At 38.1% G+C, this 23,451-nt stretch overlaps 1 protein-coding gene across 2 annotated transcripts in view; it reads left to right on the top strand.

The window, feature by feature from the left end:
- The first annotated feature begins 13,660 nt into the window (after positions 1 to 13,660).
- The window catches only part of STT3A (staurosporin and temperature sensitive 3-like A), a 248,113-nt gene continuing 238,322 nt past the window's right edge, over positions 13,661 to 23,451 (top strand). Inside the window, exons 1-2 of one of the 2 annotated variants that reach the window (XM_089459309.1) lie at positions 13,661 to 14,029; positions 14,343 to 14,405. In XM_089459309.1, the coding sequence (XP_089315435.1) occupies positions 13,916 to 14,029; positions 14,343 to 14,405 (177 nt within the window). In that variant the 5' untranslated portion in view covers positions 13,661 to 13,915. The remainder of the gene's footprint in view (positions 14,030 to 14,342; positions 14,406 to 23,451) is intronic. The other variant, XM_089459308.1, reaches the window with a different exon arrangement.

Genomic DNA, 23,451 nt, shown 5'->3' on the forward strand with positions numbered 1-23,451 from the left:
ATTTCGACAGAAACATAAACATGAACAGACACTAACATATGGGAGAAGGCCATCCTCAAGGTGGAGACCGACCTGTAGAAATGACAAAGACCAAAATCAACGAGCTTACAAGCAGGAAAACTGTGAATCCATAGGGAATTGAGCTTTTTCTTCAGTAGCTGACCAAAGGAACCGGAAGCGCCAACATGTTCAGTCTTCATTCGATGTCGATGGTTGTTCTTCTACGATTCGGCACCCAAATTGATCTGAGTCTTTGGAATCAGAGGGATGGGCCGCTGAGGTTGAAGGATCACCTCCCGCAGGCTCGCTTGGGCCAGCATTGACTTCTGTGTTCATTGTTGGCAGTCCTCCTGTGTTCATTGACTGGATGATGTTTTGGTTTGCCCTCCTTTGTTCCAGAGGTGCTCCCTGATGAGCCTCCCCCGAACCCACCGCGTTCTCACTCAATTCAATTATCACAGAAACTATGAAGGAAGAGTTGCCCAGAGAACAAGGAATCCGGAAACGGGCGGTGTGCAAGTGAGAATGATGCGCGCAAACATAGGCTTTGTCATGCCCCCTTCCCCTGCCCCTGCCACTACGAGTAGAATGATAACTGAAGCCGCCAAACTCCGAAGCATCCGACGAGGGGTTCGACATAGTTGAGGAGGGCTGGCGGGAGGCTCGACCACGAGAGCTGCCCCGTCTGCACCCCATTCTTGGTCTTTCTCTTGGCATATTGTGAAGAGCAGGACTAACCGACGGAGATGGAATGGCTGGGAAGCGACTGAGGAATAAACACACTGAGAGAAAAGACAATTGAGCATGCTTATAGTTGTATGCACTAGGAACCAGAGCTGGAGGGAAGCAGGGGATGGTATTAGCGGTTGAAGAACAACAAAGACTGACAAACGAAGAGGGAAAGGCTAGCAGGCGACTGAGGAGATAACACGCTGAGTGAGATGAGGACTGAACATACTTATGGCTATTAACCAGAGCCGAAGGGAGGCAGGGGATGGAGATGGCTTTCGAGGAACTGCCAGCATCTGCCACCGTAATGGGTCTGAAAGCACACAGAGAAGCAATAGGAATAAGGATGAAGCCTGGAGCCATTGTGCATAAAACGATTTCCCGGGAAGACAGAGTTAAGGCTACCATTAATAAGTTTGTGCGAAGCCAGAATGTCGTCCTGCTGCATTTACAGTTGGCGCCTGTGGGCTGCCACTTGCCCACCTTCCGCGCCTCCTTCGTACCTATGCTCCGATCATTCACCCGCATCCGGGAGAGAGTAATCCTGTTGCCCCAGAGAAGTGCATTCATTTTTGAGTTGTACATCATCTTAGTCACAAAGAGGGCCTGAGAAGTAAGGGAGCTGTTGGTTGACCCCCTGATTGGCCAATCTGTCTGCTACTTTGTTGGCAGTGCGTCTTATATGCTTGAAGGTGATGCTCCAGGAGTTCCGTAGCCGTTCCTCCATTTGTTCCATTCTACTGAGTAACCTCCAACTTGAAGCTATCTTAGCTGCCGAGGTGCCTGCTTGAATCCTGATGGCCACTGTTATTAGGATAAGAGAGTCCCCTTCTACCTCAAGAGGGTAAAAGTTTTTTTGTTCTGCTATACAAATCCCTTTCCATAATCCTTCCAATTCAGCGGCATTGTTGGTGTCTTTACCAATTGTTCCATGATAGATGTGCATAATTTTGCCCATTTCGTTCCTGAAAACACCTCCATAGCCAGCCGGCCCAAGATTGCCCTTGGCTGCCCCATCAAAATTCAATTTGAATGAGTTAGAGGTAGGGGGGGACCAATTGAGGGGAGAGGCGGAGCAAGATGGGGATCTAGAGTTGACTTGAGCCAGAAAGGTGAGGTCTAGGTTCCAAGCTTTTATGATGAGTCGTTCCTGAGGAGATTCTGGCAGGTCTGAATCATGCCAGTGTCTGATAGCCAGAGTTTCTTGGAGATTTTGCTTAAGAAGAAGCCACAGAGAGTCAATTGGCCTGCTGATATTATGGAAGACTCTGTTGTTTCTCTCCTTCCATAATATCCAGTAGAAAAAGCTTGGGATGAGGTTCCACAGCGAGTTTAGAAGATGGATTTGGAAAGGTTGCTTTGGCCATTTTCTGATGTTTTATGCAATATCTCCCCGTCGTTTTCCGGATCTTCTGTTGCATTGTTCAATTTTCTCCCATAATTGAGTAGCTAGAGGACAAGTATCCATGAGATGCAAGATGGATTCAGCGTTGAGATTACAGTTGGGGCATCTAGAAGGTCCTATGAATCCTCTTTTTTGCAAATTGTCCCAGGTTAGGATTCGCTGTTTGCTTAAAAGCCATAGGAATGTGGAAACCTTAGGCCAAATTCTTGGTTGCCAAACCTGGTCCCAGAGCTGATCCTTGTCTGCCTGCGTGGTTGAATAACGAAGTTGGTGTGCTTCCTTGGTAGTAAACATTCCTTTGGGCGTATGTCCCCATCGCAACTTGTCCTGTTGATCCGAGTGTTTGATTCTTCTTTGATTTAACTCCTGATCGATCTCTATGTAGGTTTCCCCTTGCCAGTTAGCCTGCTAGGTGCTTGCTAATTTCCAACGTTGAAAGTCGTGGGGCGTTTGCTGTTTCCAGAACTGATGAACATGGATAAGATCAGCTTGTTGCATATAAGCTTGCCAAATTGGCTTGTGAAAGAGTGAGGCTAGTTTTGGGAGTTGTTGCCATGAGTCCTCCTAGAATCTGGCTGTGGTGCTCGAATGAATTTCCCATAAACTATGCTCTTGTATGAAGGAGTTGTGAATCTTGGCCGCATTCCAAATCAAAGAGCCTGGAGTTGTGGTGCTGATTCTGATAAGGTCGTCCCATTGACTGCCTAGCGCATATTTTGCTTTCCAAAGCCGTGCCCAAGGTGTATGTGGTTTGGTAATCCAATTCCACCATATACAGGCTCCCATTGTGTTGTTGCTTTGGAGGGGATCCCTTAGTCCTAACCCACCGATTAATTTTGGCTGGCAGACCTCATTCCAATTGACAAGAGCCCATTTCCTATTGAGACCGGAGGAACCCCACAAAAATTTTCTCTGTAGATTGCGGATGCTCTTGAGAACCCATTTCGGCGCTGCTAGAATACAAAAGAGATAAAGAGGTATGGTCCGGAGAACGGATTTGATTAGGATGAGTCTGCCAGCCATATTGAGCGAGCGGAATGTCCAGGAAGAGAGTCTGGATTCCAATTTGTCTAGGAGGGTTCTCCATGAGGCGTGTTTTATGGCTGAGTCCAACAGAGGAGCTCCCAAGTATTTCGAGGGAAGCACTGCTATAGAGAATCCCAGAATCCTAGCGATGTTCCTTTGAGTTGTGGCAGGGGTATGAAAAAAGAAAAGCTGGGATTTGGAGGCATTGATGGAGGTTCTAGAGGCTTCAGAGAAGAGAGAGAGCAGGGCTTTGAAGGCGGTGGCCTCTTGAGAAGATGGGTGGTCGAAGAGCATGGTATCGTCTACAAACTGTTGGTGGGATAAAGGATGAAGACCATGAAGAGAAATGCCCTTTAGGGTGTGAGAGGAGATAGCAGAGTGAAGCAAACGACTGAGGCCTTCTGCCATTAGAACAAAAAGGAAAGGGGAAAGGGGATCCCCTTGACGGATACCACGGGAGGGACGGAAGGGCACAGAGGGTGAACCATTGAGCAGGATTGAAAAACTGGGAGAAGAGATGAGATTCATGATCCACCTTGTCCAAGTAGCATTGAAGCCAAAAGCCAATAACATTTGATGTATATAGTTCCAGCTAAGTTTATCAAAAGCTTTTGAGAGATCAAGCTTAAGAATCATACCTGGCTTTTTTAGAAGCTTCAGAGAGTGGATCACTTCATCTGAAAGAATAATTTCGTCCATTATCTGTCGCCCTTCTATGTATCCAGTCTGCTCTGGCGAGATGAGAAGAGGGAGGAGAGGTTTGAGCCTGTTCGCCAGTACTTTGGATATGAGTTTGTAGATGACGTTACATAATGCTATTGGCCTGTATTTGTCGGGCGTATTTGGTTCATCCCCTTTAGGAATTAGCGCTAAAAAAGTAGAGTTTAGAGAGGGGAGAATCCAGTGCATGGATCTTGATTCCTCCACTAATTCCCAAACTTTTGTGCTGACTAGCTCCCAAAACTCATGAAAGAAGTTGGTGGTGAAACCGTCAGGACCGGGTGCTTTGCCATCCTTGAGTTGGGCCATGGCATCTTCCACTTCCTTCATTGAGATGGATTGAAGCAGCTTATTGTTGTGGTCCTCCGTTATAATTTTAGGGATGTGTTGCATGACTTTTCGAATGGCTTGTTCTCTGCTTCCTGGTTGTTCCCTAAGCATTTCCTGAAAGTACTCTTTGAATTCCTTTTCCATTTCTTCATGCTCTTCTAGTCTCTCCCCTTGACGATTGTTGATCAAGGCAATATTATTATGCATTCTTCTTCGGATGGTAGATCTATGGAAAAATTTTGTATTTTTCTCCCCTTCCTTAAGACACCGGATTCTGGACTTCTGCCGCCACAGGATTTCTTCTTGTTGCCTGTGTGCTTCAATTTCGGTCCAGAGGGTCTGCTCCTGTTGCGCATGCTCTTCTGTTCTCCCTTCCAGGATGATGTTCTGTTGGAGAGAGCACATTTGCTGCTCCAACTTTTTTCGATGCTCAAAGATATTGCCAAACTGAGTTCGATTCCAGATTTTGAGAACTTGTTTGAGGTTTTTTAATTTTTGTTGGAACTGGAACATCTTGGCTCCTTCAGGGGGGATGAAGGTTTTCCAAGCCTCATTAACCACTGTTTTAAAGTTGGGATTTGAGAACCAAAAGGCTTCAAATCGAAAAGGTCTGTTGCATTTTGTGCCTGGGCGCGTCCATTGTAGCATAATGGGCCAGTGATCTGATCCCCCTTGAGGCATGATGGAGGCATGAAAGTCCCCACCTAGGTGTATGGCATTGTCTGAGATGAGGAAACGATCCAGCCTTGAAGCAATATGCTGAGGTCCTCTTCGTTTGTTGGTCCAGGTATATATACCATTTGAAGTCTGAATGTCCATTAATTGGTTGTTTTGAATGTATTCTCTGAAACCAATACTATCCCCTTCTAACTTCGATCTACCGCCGCTTTTCTCCTCCAAAGCCTTTATGATATTGAAATCGCCGCCACCAATCCATAGGGGAAACTACCTATTGGAATTGAGAGCTGTTAGTGTATCCAATAGATCCAGTTTTTGTTGTAAATTTTGCGGAAAGTAAACATTGGAGAGATGACCGTGAATGTTTGTTCCAATGAGATGGAAGGTGGCTTGGATGAGGAAATGAGAGGCGTGGAAGTCTTGGAGGGTGAGTACCTGCGGGTTCCACATGATAGCCAGTCCTCCGGAAGCACCTGAAGCGTCCACTGAGACTGAGCGACATCCTAACCAGATCTTATTCAGAATCCTTTCTATAACAGTGCTGTTACTTTTTGTTTCTTGAAGAAAAACTAAAGTGGGTTTTTCTTGCTGTATCAAGTTTTTTAACATTCTGTGTTTTGAGGAGCTGTTCAACCCTCTCACATTCCAGGAAATGAGCTTCATGAGGAACAATGGGGTTGAGTTTTGTAGAACTTTGTCAACTTAGGGAATCTCCCAGATTCCATTAGTATTTCTCCTAAGATAATGGTCCTTTGCAAGTCCATTTTGCGCCCTCTTTTCTTTGTTTCTTTTAAGATTTTCTTTCCATCCCATGGACTTCCGGCTTGTATACCTAGACATTTATTGTGCTGAGCTTTGGTAAGAACTCCTTCCAGCCTTTCGATTTCCCATGGGGGTATTGAATTGTATTCTTTCTGTTTGCATGCTGTTTCCAATTTGAGTATGTCCAAACCGTCCAGGCTTACACTCTCTGGATCCTCATCCATTTTTGTGGGAGTGTTCTGATCTTCCACGATAGTATTGTCATGAATACTAAGGGCTAGAGCCGCATCTAGCTCCATTGAAGAAGACTGTATGGCGATCTCTGGAGCAGTTTTCTCAGAAGAGATCGGGTTGAGAAGGCTAGAGAGAGCGGAAGCTGAGGATGGCAGAGAAGCTTTTGAAATCTGGGAGGGTGAGGGAGGTGAAGAGTTTGCCAAAGGAGTTGCAAGATGATTCTCTGTATTGTCTTGAGAGGTGAGAATAATAAATCTATTCTGGGTATCAGGTTTTTTGGAGCTCTCTGGGGCTGTGGGAGTTTTCTTTGCATGTCGTCAGCGATTGGGGACTTTAGTAAATCCTTTAGAGTCTTTGATGGTATCATTAATTGGGGTTTTGGGTTGAAGATTCAGAGGACAGTCCCTAAAAATATGGCCATGTTCATGGCATTTTTGACAACGAAAAGGAATGTGCTCGTAGTCTAATGTTTGGATCCATTCAAAATCGTCATGAAAAAGACTTACTGAGTCTGCTAGAGCTTTGGTCAGATGCATTTGGACATAGATTCGGGCGTATGAGGTGTATCTTCGAGTTTTAGTTTCCTCACCTGCTTTGATGAAGACCCCCAAGTTGTTGCCTATGTCCATTAGAGTCTCCTCTTTCCAATATTCCGCAGGAAGGGAGTACATACGTATCCATACTGGAGCCCAACTGAAGTCTTCTTTGTCTGGGTTGAACCTTTCTTTCCAATCTCGTAGGTACAGACCTGAAGAATTAAAGAAATACGGACCACCCTCAAATATGCGTGATTTGTCCTCCAAACAGTTAAAAATTGCAGTGAAGAAGCCTTTGGGGCCAAGCTGCAGAGTGACTTGTCCTTTAGGCTTCCATTTTGAAGCAATCCAGCCATGCAAGGCCTTTTCAGTTGGCCAGAATCCGAGGAACTTGCCTATGAGTGCATGGTCCCTCATAAATTGGATCTCGCTGTTGATTCGTTGACTGGGGAGATCGACTTTGATTCTTTCTACAGTTTTCGGAATGCATGTTGCCGAGGTCACCTTTGGCTGTGATGATGGGGCCTTTTGGTTCACGCCTTTGTCTTTGCCAATCGCATCACGTGCCGCTGAGTTCTCAGCTTCAACATTGGCAGGATCTATACCCTGATCTTTTCCTGGAGGTCATCTGGTATGAACATAGAATCTGCATGATTGGTATTGTTAGAGGATGGACGGGAGTGGGGGGGGGGATGATCCCGCCCCTCCCGGGAGTGCATCCATGGTTAAAACCTCAGCGGGAGTTCAGTGGCTAAAACGTTGAAGGCCGAGAAGAAGCAGGGGGTAGGGTTATTGTTCATGGAATGGCGCAGGTCGCATTGTAGGCAGCGACCGGGGGTCCGAAGTCATTACACGCCTGGATTGAACCTTTTACTAATTCGTAGGGGCACAAATCTTAAACATTGAAAATTGATTAAATTACAATGTTGTGTGGAAGTTCAATCTCATAATCATTTTAGGAAAATTTCGTCAAAGTTTTGCATGATCCAAATTTCTTTGGTTTTAATTTGTTATATTCCCCTTTGGGAAATCGTTCCTTTCTTAGACGAGCCATGACCAAATCACCAACTACAAAATTCATTTATCTTTTCTTTAAGTCCACTTTTTGTTTATATTTTTTCCTACTACCCTATAGTTTTTTATTAACTTTGTCGTGTAATTCTTGCATAACTACTACAAAGTCCTCACCATTTGCTCTCCTCATTTCTTATTTTACCAAATTTCTTAGTCCATATACCCCTCTTGGATGCATACCATACGTTATCTGAAAAAGACTAAATCCTAAAGTTTTATTAGGTGAGTCATTATATGCAAACTCTGCCTAAGCAAGCAGATTATCCCATGGCCTAGGATGTTTACTTACGAACTTCTTAAAATATTTCCAAAACTTTTGTTCACCACCTATGTTTGTCCATCAATCTAATGGTATTAAGTTGAACTAAAACTAAGAATGACCCCTAATTTCTACCATAAGGTTCTCCAAAAATGGCCCACAAATTTTGTATCTTTATTAGATACAATACTTTTTTGGCAATCCATGCAACCTAACAATCTCCTTGAAAAATATGTAGCGATATGGGTTGTATGACTTGTTTTTGTGTAGGCTATAAAATACACCATTTTGAAAATCTATCAACCACAACATAAATTTTGTATCTTTATTAGATACAATACTTTTTTAGCAATCCATGCAACCTAACAATCTCCTTGAAAAATATGTAGCGATATGGGTTGTATGACTTGTTTTTGTGTAGGCTATAAAATGCACCATTTTGAAAATCTATCAACCACAACATAAATTAAATCATTTGCCTCTTTGAGTTAGTTCACATACTTGCCCAAAAATAAAATGCATTTAACAGAGAAAAAGTTTTGTCTTATCCAAAGTGTCCTACCAATCTACCACTATGCTTTTCTTTCAATAGCACTTTGGAATACACAATTGTTTCCATTTGAATAACAATTTTTCTTGTATCATGTAATCTAATCATGGACTTTTGTCTTTACTTACTAAATCTTGACAAGCTACACAAGCCTCTTTAAAATATGCATCTTTAGTGTACATGTGTCTTAAAGTTTCAAATCCATTCACTTTAATTTCATGTAAAATTAAACTCACCTTGCTCAATGTGTTTGCCACTTTATTGGACTACCCACTTCTATAATTAAAAACAAAAGCAAAGTTTTATAAGAACTCTACCCACTTTAAATGTCTTTGTTCAACTTTGTTTGACTATTAATAAATTGCAAAGCATGGCTATTAGTATACAAAACAAACTCCATTGGCATTAAATTATGTATCCACTTCCATAAGGCTTGAGAGATAGCATAAAACTCCTTATCATATGAATTATCTTTTTGTTTGGCCTCATTTAATTTTTCACTAAATAAGCAACAACTTTTCCTTCTTGATTTACAAGATCACCTATAGTTGTCCCACTTGCATCGCATTCAACCTGAAAGGCTTTATTAAAATTTGGCAATGCTAAAACTAGTTGATTTGTAATATTCTATTTTAATAATCTAAAACTCTTATATGTTGCTTCAATCCATTGGAATGGTTGTTTTCTTACTTTAATTGTCTCCATAATTGGATCACAAATTCCACTAAAATTCCTAATGAATTTTCCATTAAAACTAGCCAAACCATGAAAAATCCTTACCTCAAAAATACTCTTCAGAGGAGGCCACCTTGTGGTAGCCCTAACCTTTTCCTAATCCATCATCAAGCCATCACTAGATATCACAAATCCCAGATATACCAAATTTGTTTACAAAAAATTACACTTTTGCAAATTTATTAACAACTTTTCTCTTTACTGCTTATGTAATACTATTCTAGGATGTCTAATATGTTTGTCTTTTGATTGACTATAAATCAAGATATCATCTAGGTACATTATAAGAGATTTACTTGTAAATTCTTTTAGCACTTCACTCATTAATCTCATAAAAGTGTTTAGGGCATTTGTTAGACCAAATTGTGTAACAAACCATTCATGTAATCCCTTATTTGTTTTCAATGCAATCTTCCACTCATCTCCTTCTCTTATTGTTATCTGATGATATCCATGTATCTTAGAAAACTATTTGGCTCCACTTAAACGATTCATCAAATCATCCATACATAGCAAAATAAACTTGCTTTTGATGGCGATTTTGTTTATAGTTCCATCATTCTCCATCCTCCATATTTCTTTAGGCTTAAAACTATAGGAGCAACAAATGGGCTCAAGCTTTCTTTGATCAATCATTTATTCAACAAATCTTGAACTTGGATTTCATTTTTCAACCATTCTAGTTGACATACATAAACTATCTGAACCCAACTCCATCAAATGTCATTTGTTAACCAACCCACCAGGGAGTTTGGATAACCAACCACCGGGGAGTAAAATAATTGGGCCATTGACCCATCAGGGTTCTTGGATTATTTGGGAAAACAGGGAAGGATGCTCGGTCTAGTTGATGGACTCTACTAATGGGAAACATTAATCAATCTTCATTAAAAAACATTTTTAATAACCAATCCAATGGGGGGTTGGATCATTGGGGAAAATAAGAAGATATTATCTGATATGGTTAATGGATTCTACTGACAGAAACAACAATTAATCCCTACCAATTCATAGTTATGTTAACCAGGATATAATGACACCATGATGTAACTCCATGAGGATATTTAGAAATTGTCTATATGGGTTTAGGTTAGTCCGGTTGAATTGTAACCTTCGGAAAAAACTTTGATTTCACAAAGTATAATTCGCAACGGGACTTAAATGAATAAATTACACTATTAAGACATAATTCAAATCCTCATCTAGCCTTCGTCAACTCCGCCTAAAAACCAAAATAACATAACATTCGACTATACAAAGACCATATTTAGGGAAATTGAGCTAGGAGGCAAAACTGCATTTACTTGATCTACAAAGTCATAAATCAAATATAAATAGTACACAAATTCTTCTAAATCACATTTATTGCATTGTTTACCCCCATTGTTTCATTCTCATGCTTAGGGGTTTTATTTATACATTGAATTTCTCACCCTAAACAAATACATTCATATCCTCTATACCTAGGGAAAATCTAAACAAATTTATAGGTCACCCTATATTGTCTATATCCTCCATATTCCAACTTAAACTACACATATTTGTTACATTACATGGCAAAACATTGTCTTCTCGAAACACACTTGAAATTTTCTGAAACTATGACAACTTAAATAAATAATCAAAATTACAAGATTTCATGATTTTGAGGAAAATAACTTCTTCCCATAAAATTCTAAGAGTCTATAGAGGTCAACTATTGATTTTGACATTGGAAGATGTTCTTGCATTAGTTGTGCTCAATGTACAATAGCAACAAAATCATAATATGCTTATGTATGGAGGGTTTTAGGTGTGCCTAGAAGCCTTTCTATATTCCTGAAGACACATGGAAGATCAAATCTATTTATATTCTATGTCTAATGTGATACTGCTTACAAAGGTGTACAAGGGTATCCAACTGGGTGACATCACTTGTATTCCTTGCATGTACGCTTTCTAAATGCCAATTTACACACTGAATGCTTGATCATTGTAAGGATATCCCATCTCCAAATAGAAATATTGAATAAGGATATCCCTTTAGCCATATAACTAATAATAATCAAATGGGGATTTCAATGGGAAATTGCATTTCAAGTGTTATGGCAAACTCAAGAGGTTGGTGAACATCTTGAAGTCACACATCACTGCGAGCAACCAAAAAATATTGTTTGTTTAAAGATTATAAAACACATCTCTACTCTATGAAAATTTCTCTAGAAATTGGTATTTTGTTGGCACAAGAAAGAGCTTTGATATCACATATAATATGCCTAGTCAACGAAAATAACAAATTATAAGAAATATTGAAAAAAATATAAATTGCATAAAGTGAATTAGGATAAATATGAATATTGAATCAACTTGACATAAACTCTTATATTCATAATCTAGAAAATAAAATAATATTCACAAATCTCTTTTAGGGGCCAACCTCTAAATGAACATAGTACCAATATAGTGAAAAGTATTCAACAAAATATTACATAACCTTCTACATCCATAAATAGTTTCTTACTAACACAACACTAACTACTTGTAGTTCCATCGTCAATGAGTACCAATAAGCTATTGGACGTTATATAATAATCACGACCCTTTTACATCAAGTAACCACACACCAACTAATGAATGACCCTTATTCATAGAATATGGCTTCATGCATTGATTGATTAACTCCTAGGCACCCCAAAGTAGGGAGGCTAAGTTAGGGTCCTAATAGTCTCAAGGGTTAAATGAGCTATTAACACATACACCACATGGGTCATATGCATTATTAAAAAAAGACCACAAGGGCTATTACACAAGGATTATAACTGTTATAATTGTTATATAGGTTCTTCTTCTCCTTTACAACTCTAAACTCCCATCTAGTGCTTAGAGTGTTTATAATGTTGTTTAAATCTAATTTTTGTTTATATAATGTTTACATGTTTATAATGTATTTACATTGTTATATTTGAACCAATTTGTTTATTTTTATTTTTAAAATTCTATTATTATTACTTTTAATTTTATTATATAGGTACATATTCATCGTTTTCAAGGTGAATGTAGTAACATCTAAATTAACATTCATAATTTGATTGATATTTTGAAAGCTAAAGATATTTTTAGAGAAGCCATCTAAAATTTCATAAATATTGGAAACTAAAACTATCACGTAAAATGTTGATTGCACTTTATATCCAAAGATTAATATGAAACCACCCAACCCAACTTAATGACTATACCACCTTTGGCCATCCTTACACCGGTGAATTAAACAATTTTGTGAATTTTAAATCTTAATGAGTTTAAAAAGACACCTCACTTTTACTAAATTGAATTCTCATAAATGTATATTAAATATTAAAATTAATAAAATATTATAATAACTTTAACAACCCCTTCAATATTGTTAGATTGTAGCATCCCAAAACCACATAACCAACACTATTCAATATTACTTAGAATGGAATTATTATTTAAATTTTCAAGTTGAATATTACAGTTTTTAGAGTTTGTTTAAACATATTTATGACACCATTTTATGATTTTATATTTAAGAAATATGTCTTTGTGTGAATTTGGTTATTAGTTTTAAATAGTAAGAATACATAGTTTAATTAAGAATATTTATCAATAAGGTTTATAAATCAATCCATCATAGTTTTTATTTTTATTTTTATTATAAGTTATTTAAAAGTTTATGATTTTGTTATTTCAATCTTAATTATGTGAAATATGATTTTGTTATTTCAATCTTAACGATATCTTTTAAAACATTGTTTTTTTCATATATTATTTAAATTAAAAAACATTTTTTTTTTGGGATATTTCTGGAAGAGCATTGTGTAATGGATTTTTGATGCGTCCAAAGTTTATGGTTACTCCATCCATCATTAGCTCTTTGCCCCTTAGGATGGATGGAGTAACCATCCGAAAAGTTGTACGAATAAAAAAATCTATTACAGAGTTCTCTTCTAGAAATATCCAACAACATGAATCACCATTTCCTGAAGAGCACTGTGCAATAGACTTTTGATTCGTCCCAACATTTCTGATGGTTACTCCATCCATCATTAGCTCTTTACCCCTCATGATGGATGGAGTAACCATCCGAAAAGTTGTATAGATAAAAAAAATTATTACAAAATTCTCTTCTAGAAATATTTAATCGTATGAATAATTGTAAAAACCTCTAATCACTTATATCTATTTTGTTTTGTTTTAAAAAATCTAAAACATATTTATTTTATTAAAAAATAATTTTTTATAAGATATGAAAAATGAATGAATAATCTAAAACTTAAAAACAACTGAAACTTCAAAACAACTAGAATTCTATCCCTATCAAAATAACTAAAATGAAAGTTCCTCCATTATTTCACTATAATACTTATTATTAATAATTTTTTTTTCAATATAATTTTTTTCCCAATAATATTAAGAAATAAACCTATATTTAAAAATAATAATAATTAAAAACCATAATTAAACAATTAAATTATAATATTTTTTTACCTCCTTCCCTATCGTATTCTCTTTTCAAAAATGAAGAGCCTTTCTCTCTCTTAATTTCTTTTTAAAAATAAAGAGAATTGTTTAACACTCTCCAACTTCACCGACGAAAATAAGCGGATAATCATTTCATTTTACTTTACCCTAAATTATTTAGAGATGTAAACGGTGTGCCGAAAAAATAAAACAATCCTGTGCAGGGAGACTAAGGGAAGACTGGGCAAAACAAAGAATAATCGAAACTAAAACCTTCGTAGTTCTTTCTTACGCTGTAAACCCTTCCTTGACTTTGCACCTTGATTATGGAGGGGTAGTAGAGAAGCAGGAAATAAAGCAGAGCAGAACAGAGCGGGAATTTTTTCTTATTCTGCCAAATCATTCTCTCCGAGGCCATGGCTGCCTCTGATAAATCGAGAGTTGGTGTTAGAGATGCATTCGGCTCCGTGTTATCGACGATCATCCTCATTTTAGTGGCCATTCTCGCGTTTTCCATCCGGCTTTTTTCGGTAAGCTCTTCTGACTCCCTAACATTTTTTTTCTCAAACCTCTTTTGCTGGCTTCATGCTGCAGATTGCATTGCTGATCCGGCTTTGAGTTTCATTTCTTCCGCCTTACAGTCAATTCTAGTTTGTTTTTTTGTCCAGTTTTCTAGCAGACAAGTTTGAAGATTTCCGATTAAATTGATTTATAGATTGCGGATCCCAAATCTTAGACGTGAATTCATGTTAGTATCAGATCTGTCATTTATTATTTTCTGTTGGACAGGATAAAAAGTATTTGGTAAATATCATTTTAATTAGCTTTTGAACCTTGTGTCAGGTTATCAAGTATGAGAGCGTCATTCATGAGTTCGATCCTTACTTCAATTACAGAGTTACAAAGGTACTTATCATTTGCTATGGTTTCTGATTTTTTTTTTGCTTAATTATCCAGCTAAATTGCCCAAAAACTAGCATGAGTGCCCATAATCTGAAAGCCTCAGCTGCGAGCGAATATCATATCAACATCTCCGAATGGAATACTGGCTTCTTGCATAATGCAGATTTCCAGACCAACATATCTAATATTTCAAAAGTCAACGACCAGTGTGGACATCCCGAACCATCGTGAGAACGTGGTTTCTTAATAAACACTAGTTATGTCCAATCCCTGAGTTATCGTCATCTTAAATTAAAAAATTAAGAATCATTGTCAATGCATATTATTTCCTTTTCAGCTAATATCCTAGGATGAGCCATGCAATCAGCCTAGCAGATTGCATGCCTCTTACATTTCATAAGACCTAAAGATTAGTATCTAGGATATGCTAAGCCCGGATGTTTGCAAATGTCACTGTGCTAAATAGCACAATAATAAAAATTATACTTCAGCAATACCTCCACAACCTTACCATTTTTAATCTGGTCTTGTAATAATCAAAGTTGCCATTGTCAACTCGGTTTGGGATGTATTTTGATCCACTAGTCAAACTTGAATTAGGGATAAGCAAAGATTCGGTAGTCGATCCAATACACAGAAAAATACAAAAAAATACAGATTTTCATGGAAAATATAAATCTGCTGGATTGAATTTAGATTAGACATGGGACATAACATCTAACACAGAAAATGTAATGCAAAAATAACATATCTAATGCACGATCATTATAATATGATCGTGCCAACATACATCAAAATTGCCATGGAACATGGCATAAAGTTATGAACTAAAATGGACAAACTTTGATCCATCCAATTTCAAGAGTCAAATCTGAAATCATATTATAAAATATGAGTCAGATCTGAAATCATATTACAAAATATGATAAATCATAGTACATAATAGATATAACAACCTTTGAATGATTGCCAACAAAAGGCTCTCCTTCCTCGGCAGTTTGTTCTGACGATATTAATTCATCCTCTGAAAACAATGGCTGTTGGCCTCTTGGCCTTGCTCAGCAATCCACTCAGAGGTCACATCAGCGTCAGCATCAACATCGTCGATTTTAATTGCAGTAAAATTTGTGCCACTCGATATGTGAAACAAGCTACGAAATATCTGGAATATAAGCTAAAATGATTTTAAAATACTTTGAAAACTTGAATTGAATCCCAAAACATTGACTAAGTTTGTAACCGTTTACCTTCCTAAATTTCAACCACGTCATTTGGTGTTCGAGATTATAATTCTCAAACACCAAATCATCAATGCATTTATGGGTCAATCAATTGTGTCTTTTGGAGTCTACATGCTCAAAGATACTCTAATTTCTTTCACAACCAGACATAAAGCAAGCTTGGCTTGATACTTGAATAATAAATAGTTGTAAGCTTGTAGCTCATGAGTGTAGCCCAAAATATTGCTCAATACAAATGTAGAGCCCCATTTGCACCTACCTATCTGTGTGGAAGTGTGGTTCATACTAAATGATGGGTTTAGAAAGTAGCCATCATCACGTAAAGGCTCTTTGAGTTGATTGTTTCGCCTGCTGTCGATGATTTCCCATAATGGCATATAGTTCTTATTTCTTGTATAGGTGGCTCTAATGGCCTCCTTGGCCGTATCCATGGTCTCATAAGGATAAACCATTTTGGATTTCTCGCAATCCACCATTCCAAGGACTCTCACAAGTGGTTTCAAAAATTTGATCACTTCTTAACATCCATCCAAAATGAATATAATGAAGGGTTGCAATTTGCATATCCTCAGTGGTCTTTGAATGCTTGGATTCTGTCCAGTCATGAGCCGCAAACATCCTCTTTAAAGCCAATTTTTGTTTAACAATACATTGCAAGGCTATGAACTTTGTTCAAATCTAGTGATGGCAGGGCAAACAAGCTCATTGCCTTCACACTGAATCCTCATCATGCTAAGTACCTTGGTACGGATATAAGTATATTTTGTGATGGACTTAGCCTTCTTTACAATCTCTTCGAACCATAAAAGTTTGCATATATCCTCTAAATAAGGCCTGTGAAATGGATATAAGTATATAAGTATATTTTGTGATGGACTTAGCCTTCTCTACAACCTCTTCGAACCATAAAAGTTTGCATATATCCTCTAAATAAGGTCTGTGAAATGGACAGCACATGGAGTCTAAAAAATGGTGGGGTGTCACTCCGTTAACAATCATCCAACATCCGCATAATTTGTTGTGTTGTCAAACTTATCCAGTGTACACCTAAAATAACTGAATCAATCAAATCAACAAGAAGCTAAATATTTTATACCTAGTCCAATGCATCAATAGACTTGATAAATTAGACATGTCATGTTTCTCCTGTCAGTCCACCCATCTGACATGAGAGTGCAACTGTTTTTTCTCTATGAATGCCGAACACATTGTACAATCTCCTACGTATCTTAAACTTATTTGAGCAACATTTTGGTTCTTAGGGCCTCACATGAAGGATCTTTGAAGTTTGGGCCAGCAATGGCAATATGATCTATCATGGCTTTCCAATAGGGGCTCCTTCCCACATGGAAGGGAATTGCTGAATAGTACCAAAAAATCGCTATTGCTTTACTAGCTTTATTATGAACAATTTTCTTCCACTCTGTACCATCTAAGGTAGGTTGGGAGTCTGGTCTGGCACATGCTGCAAAGAAGGCACACACATTGCCTTCATCGGTGTTGGGAGTGTGAATGGGTTTAGATTGGGTTGGGCCCGGATCACAAATATCACACCTTATGGATCTAGCTGTACTTCTTGTCAAGCTCCCTTAGGTCTCCTGTTCTATAGCTTCTTTTTGACTCTGATTCTTCCTTTTCAAATTCATCGAAATATGAGCCATGATTTTCATTTTCTCTCGACGGTGTATTGGAAGACCCACCCCTATTATCCAAAATTCTGGACTCTTTACTTTTCCCTGCCCGATAGCTTCTAGTGCTATGGCTACTTGATGTCTTACTTCTGGTTCAACTTTTGGAGCAAATGTTATTTCCAGTGTTACATAGGGACATGTGTCATGTTAAGGGTAGTGGATGCACTCCCCATGCTCCTGGGAGGTACTCCGAGGGGGAAGTTTCCACACATCCCCCTGGTTCGACTTTTGGACCGAATGTTATTTCCAGTGTTACATAGGAACATGTGTCATGTTTGCAAGGGTAGTGGATGCACTTCCCATGCTCCTGGGAGATACTCCGAGGGGGAAGTTTCCACATCCCCTTTTGGCGGGATGCAGTAGGGAACACACCCTTTAAAAAATGAGATGCTCCCACGCTCCCTTTTGACTAAAGTTCTTGTTTTTTAAAGGAAAAAAAGTCAAAAAGCAAAGTAAAAAGTGAGATGAACGTAAACCTAATACACAATTTGGGCTGGTTGGTGTATTATTGAGTATGCTGGAGAATGCAAACGATTCTAATTCAGATAGCGATATTGCCATGGTTGGTCCTTATTCGTTTGTCAGTAGCTAGATGCAGAGACTAGTGGGATCAGTTATCTCAGGACATAGATCTCTATCTTCTGAATTTTCTAAATATAATGAGAAATAGAATGGTGATACATGATTTGTGAATTGTGATTATTAAGTTGTTACATCATTATATTTGTTATTGATGATTTATTATATTGCATGTAATGATATAAGCAACTGGCAATATATATATATATATATATATATATGTGTATATATCCACTGATTTATGTTTCAGTTTCATATTTTTTAATTTTTAATTTTTAATTTTTAGTATTCTGGTGGGGTTTCCTATGTTGGAGACCCTTGTAGTTGTGCTTCTATACACCCCTGGATGCGTTTCCCTACTCCTGCATCCCCACATTCTGGAAACCTAGTGGAACATTGGTGATTTCATCTTTGGGGACATATCCAAGTTGATATTGGAACCCATTTAAGCCTCATGCATTCCTTACTACATTAACTGCATCTACCGATACGTCTTTTCACTGGTGTGCAGTAGTTTACCATTTAGTTTGTCAAAAAGAATGAATAACAGGTGTGCAAATTGCTGCAACGGTGCTGTTACACGGGTGAAAATAACAATTACAAGCTAAAATTGACTGTTGCAGCACTGGTACAGGGCTGAAAATGGTGGTCACAGGCCAAAAATCACTGTTTAAGGTTCTGAAAGTGGCTGTCAGAGGCCTGTGAATGACTGTTTTGGGGTTGAATGGCAGTGACATGAGGTTGTAGCAGGTTTAAAAAAGACTATTTCAGGTCTGAGTCTCTGGAAGAGGTCCCTCTGCTGCGATAAAAACAGTCGTGTAAATAAGGCTCTAAGCTCCAACTATGCATAAACAACTCTGAAAAATAAAAACAATGTCATAGAAAGTTGAAATAAACTCTATAATAAGCCATAAAACATTTATCACTGGAACTGAAAACCAGTTGAACATGTGTGCCCGGACTGTGAAAATTGTGCCCTATGGCCCTGTCTTAGTGTTTTTCAAAAACCCTAGATGCTAGAGGAAAGCTTTCTCAAAGCTATCAAGGAGAAACAGTGAAAAATGAGCTCCAAATGAACAAAAATTGAACAGTGAATCCATAAACTCCTTTTTCCAGTGAAACAAGCCAAATGACTGAGTTGCATGAGTTGCCTTAGTCTTGGCGGGTCAACCAGCTCTTGGTTGGGTCTAATGGCCATTTGCCTGATCTCACAGTTCATGATCAAGTCAGTTGAGTCAAACTGGTGACCCAAATTTCATCAGTCAAAGACTGGGTTGAGTGGGTCCGTGTTGAACCAACCTAGTTTCAGTGCTAGGTCAGGAAGGACTGCTAGATCCAGGTAGAACAGTTGGGGCTGGTTTCAACTGCTGGGTCTAGGAACAACCAATCAGGTCTGGACCTTGGTAGCTATTTATAATCCTCCTGTACCCTAACTTTTGTCATTTCTTATATGCGACACAGTAGTTTGAGTAAAGTTGCACGAAGCAGGGATGAAGCATGCGTGTTTTTGAGAAGCGAAGCATCAAAAGTGTTAGTTTCCAAAAATATTTGGAGGCGTCTATTATATATATATATTATATTTCATTAATATTAAATAAAAACATGTAGAATGCCAACTTAGTTGCATAATATATGAAAACATGTATATTTGTACATAAATCAAGATAGAAATGGCATCCATAATACATTAACGATTAATCATTTGAACACCAACCAATGTTGCTTGGGAGCGGGAGCGACCATTTTCAGAAGCTCCAGGTTTGGGAGCGAATCCGGGAGCGATTTTTTAAAAATATATATATATTTTTATATGTTTTAATTTTTGATACATATATGTCAACAAAAACATGTAGAATGATGAATTAGACATAAAATACATAAAAAAACATAAAAAAACATAGATTGATCATTGAACCATATCACATCAATCATCTAGAAATTATAATCGTCATCAACCATGTCCACAAGTTAGTAAAATACATATTACAACTGCAACATATTGAGTCTCGTGAATCATGATTCATCAAATTCAATCTTAAAGTTTCAACTTCATTTGAACACCAACCAATGTTGCTTGGGAGCAGGAGCGACCATTTTCAGAAGCTCCCGGTTTGGGAGCGAATCCGGGAGCGATTTTAAATATATATATATATATATATATATATATATATTTTTATTTATTTTAATTTTTGATACATATATGTCAACAAAAACATGTAGAATGATGAATTAGACATAAAAAACATAAAAAAACATAGATTGATCATTGAATCATATCACATCAATCATCTAGAAACTATAATCGTCATCAACCATGTCCACAAGTTAGTAAAATACATATTACAACTGCAACATATTGAGTCTCGTGAATCGTGATTCATCAAATTCAATCTTAAAGTTTCAACTTCAAGCTTTCAAAATTGAAAATTCAATAACATTTATCATCATTGATCACCAAAGTTGTACTTGTAAGCTAAGTAACTAAGTTTAACCATTACAAGAAGTAATATCTTAGATATTTCTAAGTCCTAACTTCTAACTGTTAACATGATATGAAATGTTATAAATTTATAAAATGAAACACGAATAATGAAATGAAATGAAACAACTTTAGTCTTTCACGAAGCATCATATTCATAATTCACAATCATTACCAATGAGTTATAATTGCCAAGGCCCAACTTCAAACTTCTTCATTGTCACAGTGATATATTATTTACAAAAAATATCATTATGATATGAAAGAGTCAAGAGTCAAGAGTCAAGGACTCAAAACTCAACAGTTATGAAAACTAAAGTCTAATAGAAACTAAAAAAGACAAGTAAACTGTAAATCTACATGTGGCCCTTGCCACGGAGTCTCCAGGAGTATGAGCAGGTTGTGGTGGTCTTCTAGGAGTCTCCCGCATAGATCGACGACCAAAACTAGAACCTCCACGTGAGGGTGTAGATGGAGGTGCGACAGCAAAGGAACAAGACTCAGACCTCGAGCATTGCTACTGGATGGTGGAGGTGGAGGTGGCATGGCTGTTGTAGCTGCTTCATCTTCATCCCTTACAAGTTCCTCTTCTAGTTCTTCAAGATGTACAATGCCATCCTCCAAATTGTCATCCTCTGGGTGATTGTCCCAAATTTTATATGTGGGATCCTCATAAGCCCGATCATAGTAATGACTCAACAACCTCAAGTTGTAGTGCACATAAACCAAGCTTTCTGCTCGGTTTTCATTGAGTCTGTTTCTTTTCACATTATGTATGTAGCTGTAGGTGCTCCAACACCTCTCTGCAGAAGAAGTATTTACAACTTGTGAAAAAACCTTTTTTGCCAATTTTGGCAAAAGTCCCTCGCCGCCATATGTTTCCCACCATGTGAGAGTATCAAATCTATCTCTGTCGTCCATTGCATGGAAGTTACCATACAAACCAGTGCCACTGAAGTATCTGCCTATTTCAAGGCGCACAGCTGCACATTCCTCCCTGTCAGGTACCAATTTTTCTAATGCTTCCAGATATTCTCTAGTTACCTCTGCATCTAAATGGGGTTTGGTCCTAACCCCACCACCTGGTGCAGGTTGGCCCAACCAAGATGTAGAGTAGTATTTTGGCATAAGGATATACGCCAAGCATTGTAGTGGATTGTAGTGGAAGATTAAGTCTATTCCACCGTTCACACACAAAATCATGAATCAGATTGTACAAGTCGGGATCTCTGATATGAACAATATCTTTTATTTCCCCCAACATTGTATCCATCTGCTCATACACTTCGCCAATCACTGGTTTGTCTATATCTGCAAACCGAATCATGTGATAAATGAGCTTGGTGAAATCCAATACTTGCCTCGCACTTGTCCAAAACTGACCATCAAGAGCGACCTCCTCCACCAGTTTAAAACCTCGCCTGTCAGTTGCATTTGTAGCCCTTTCCTTTAATACCTGTCAATGTGGACTTGATACCATGCTAGCCAATGACTCTCTTACCTTCAAAAGGCGCCTGAAGGTGAGGTAATAGCTACCAAATCTGGTCTTCGCAATCTTTAACAACTCCAATCTCGAGTGATTGCGGAAAAGGCCATGGGTATTGGTATGATTTGTAATAAATTTTATTATTTGTTTGCCTTTCTTATACAAATCACCAATCCATTGGTATTGTGCATTTTTGTTTTTGACAACATCATGCATCAGAAGGTTCAATGTGTGAACCAAACATGCAGACCAAAGTATGTTGGGTTATTTATCCTCAATAATTGCTCCCACTGCCTTACAATTAGGAGCATTATCAATGATGACTTGGATGACATTATATGGCCCAATACGGTCAATTGTTTCAAGTAATGCTTCTGCAATGTTGATGGCGGTCCTGAACTTGTCTGAGTAATCATGTGCAGTTAGAAAGATGGGACCACTAACAAACACAGCAAGAACACTTATCAATGGCTTGCCTTTTACATTTGTCCATCCATAAGATACAATGGACACCCCATGGTCAGTCCAAGAACTTGTCATTCTATTCAAAGAATGTGATTTTTTGCTTTTTCATGATCAAGGCCAACGGTTCTTGCCTTGTCATACCCAGGGCTCTTGTATCCTTTAGGGGCATCATTTATGGCAGAAACCATTTCGTGCCAATAAGGTGAGCGAAGAACATTGAATGGTATCCCACATGCATAGAGAAACCTGTAAACCTTTGAATCCACATCATTCCTACACCACTCATCAAGGAAATCTGATATGGTTCTACGCCTTAAAGATGATGACCCTGTGCCTCCATATCCACTGCTTTGGGAGGATGTTGAAGGAGTTCTTTGTGATTGTGAGCTTGGTTCAAAGATACCCCTTGATTTTTTTGATATGTATTGGGCTTCCTCCTCTTCCCTTATGTATTTGGCTCTATCCGCTGCTGACACCGCTGGACAAGTTTTGATTCCTATTTGTTTGTCTCCATCCCAAGGCCTTTTCCCGCAGAGGTGTCTTCTAGCACGGGTGTATGAACCTGTGTAATCATTGTTGCAATGGGGGCAATGAAATTTAGTGGTTCCACCCTCTCTCCCTGTTTCAGCCCTGTTAACATATTTCCACAATGGGGTTTGGTCTTGTTTAGTTTTTTGAGGGTCATGTTCACCCTCCTCTAGCTCCTCCTCACCGGGGTTTTCATCAATTCGACTTTCTCCAGCTTCTTCATCTCCCTCTTCAGTTTGGCCCCTCTGTTTCCTACTCTCCAACACCATAATAACCATAAAAGGGACCAAGAAGAGGAAAATGCCAAGAAATATAGCCAGGTCCATGGTGTTTGATGTTTGTAGGGTTTTGAATCTGCAAATCAATTTAATTTATTGGGATTAAATTGATTAATTAATTTAATTTATTAATTTAATTTAAATTCATGATTTTAAAACTAAATAAACTAAATTAAATTAACTAAATTACTACCTAACTAAATTAAACTAACTAAACTAACTAAATTACTAAGTTACTTACCTCTTTGCAAGCTTGCTCCTCGCTTTTCCTTGCTCCTTTGCTCTTGCTCTCCAAGAAACTC

Source organism: Pinus tabuliformis, chromosome 7, assembly GCF_031772625.1.
Source record: "Pinus tabuliformis cultivar Carrire ecotype Pingquan chromosome 7, CPIR1, whole genome shotgun sequence".
In the NCBI taxonomy this organism is placed as follows: Eukaryota; Viridiplantae; Streptophyta; class Pinopsida; order Pinales; family Pinaceae; genus Pinus; species Pinus tabuliformis.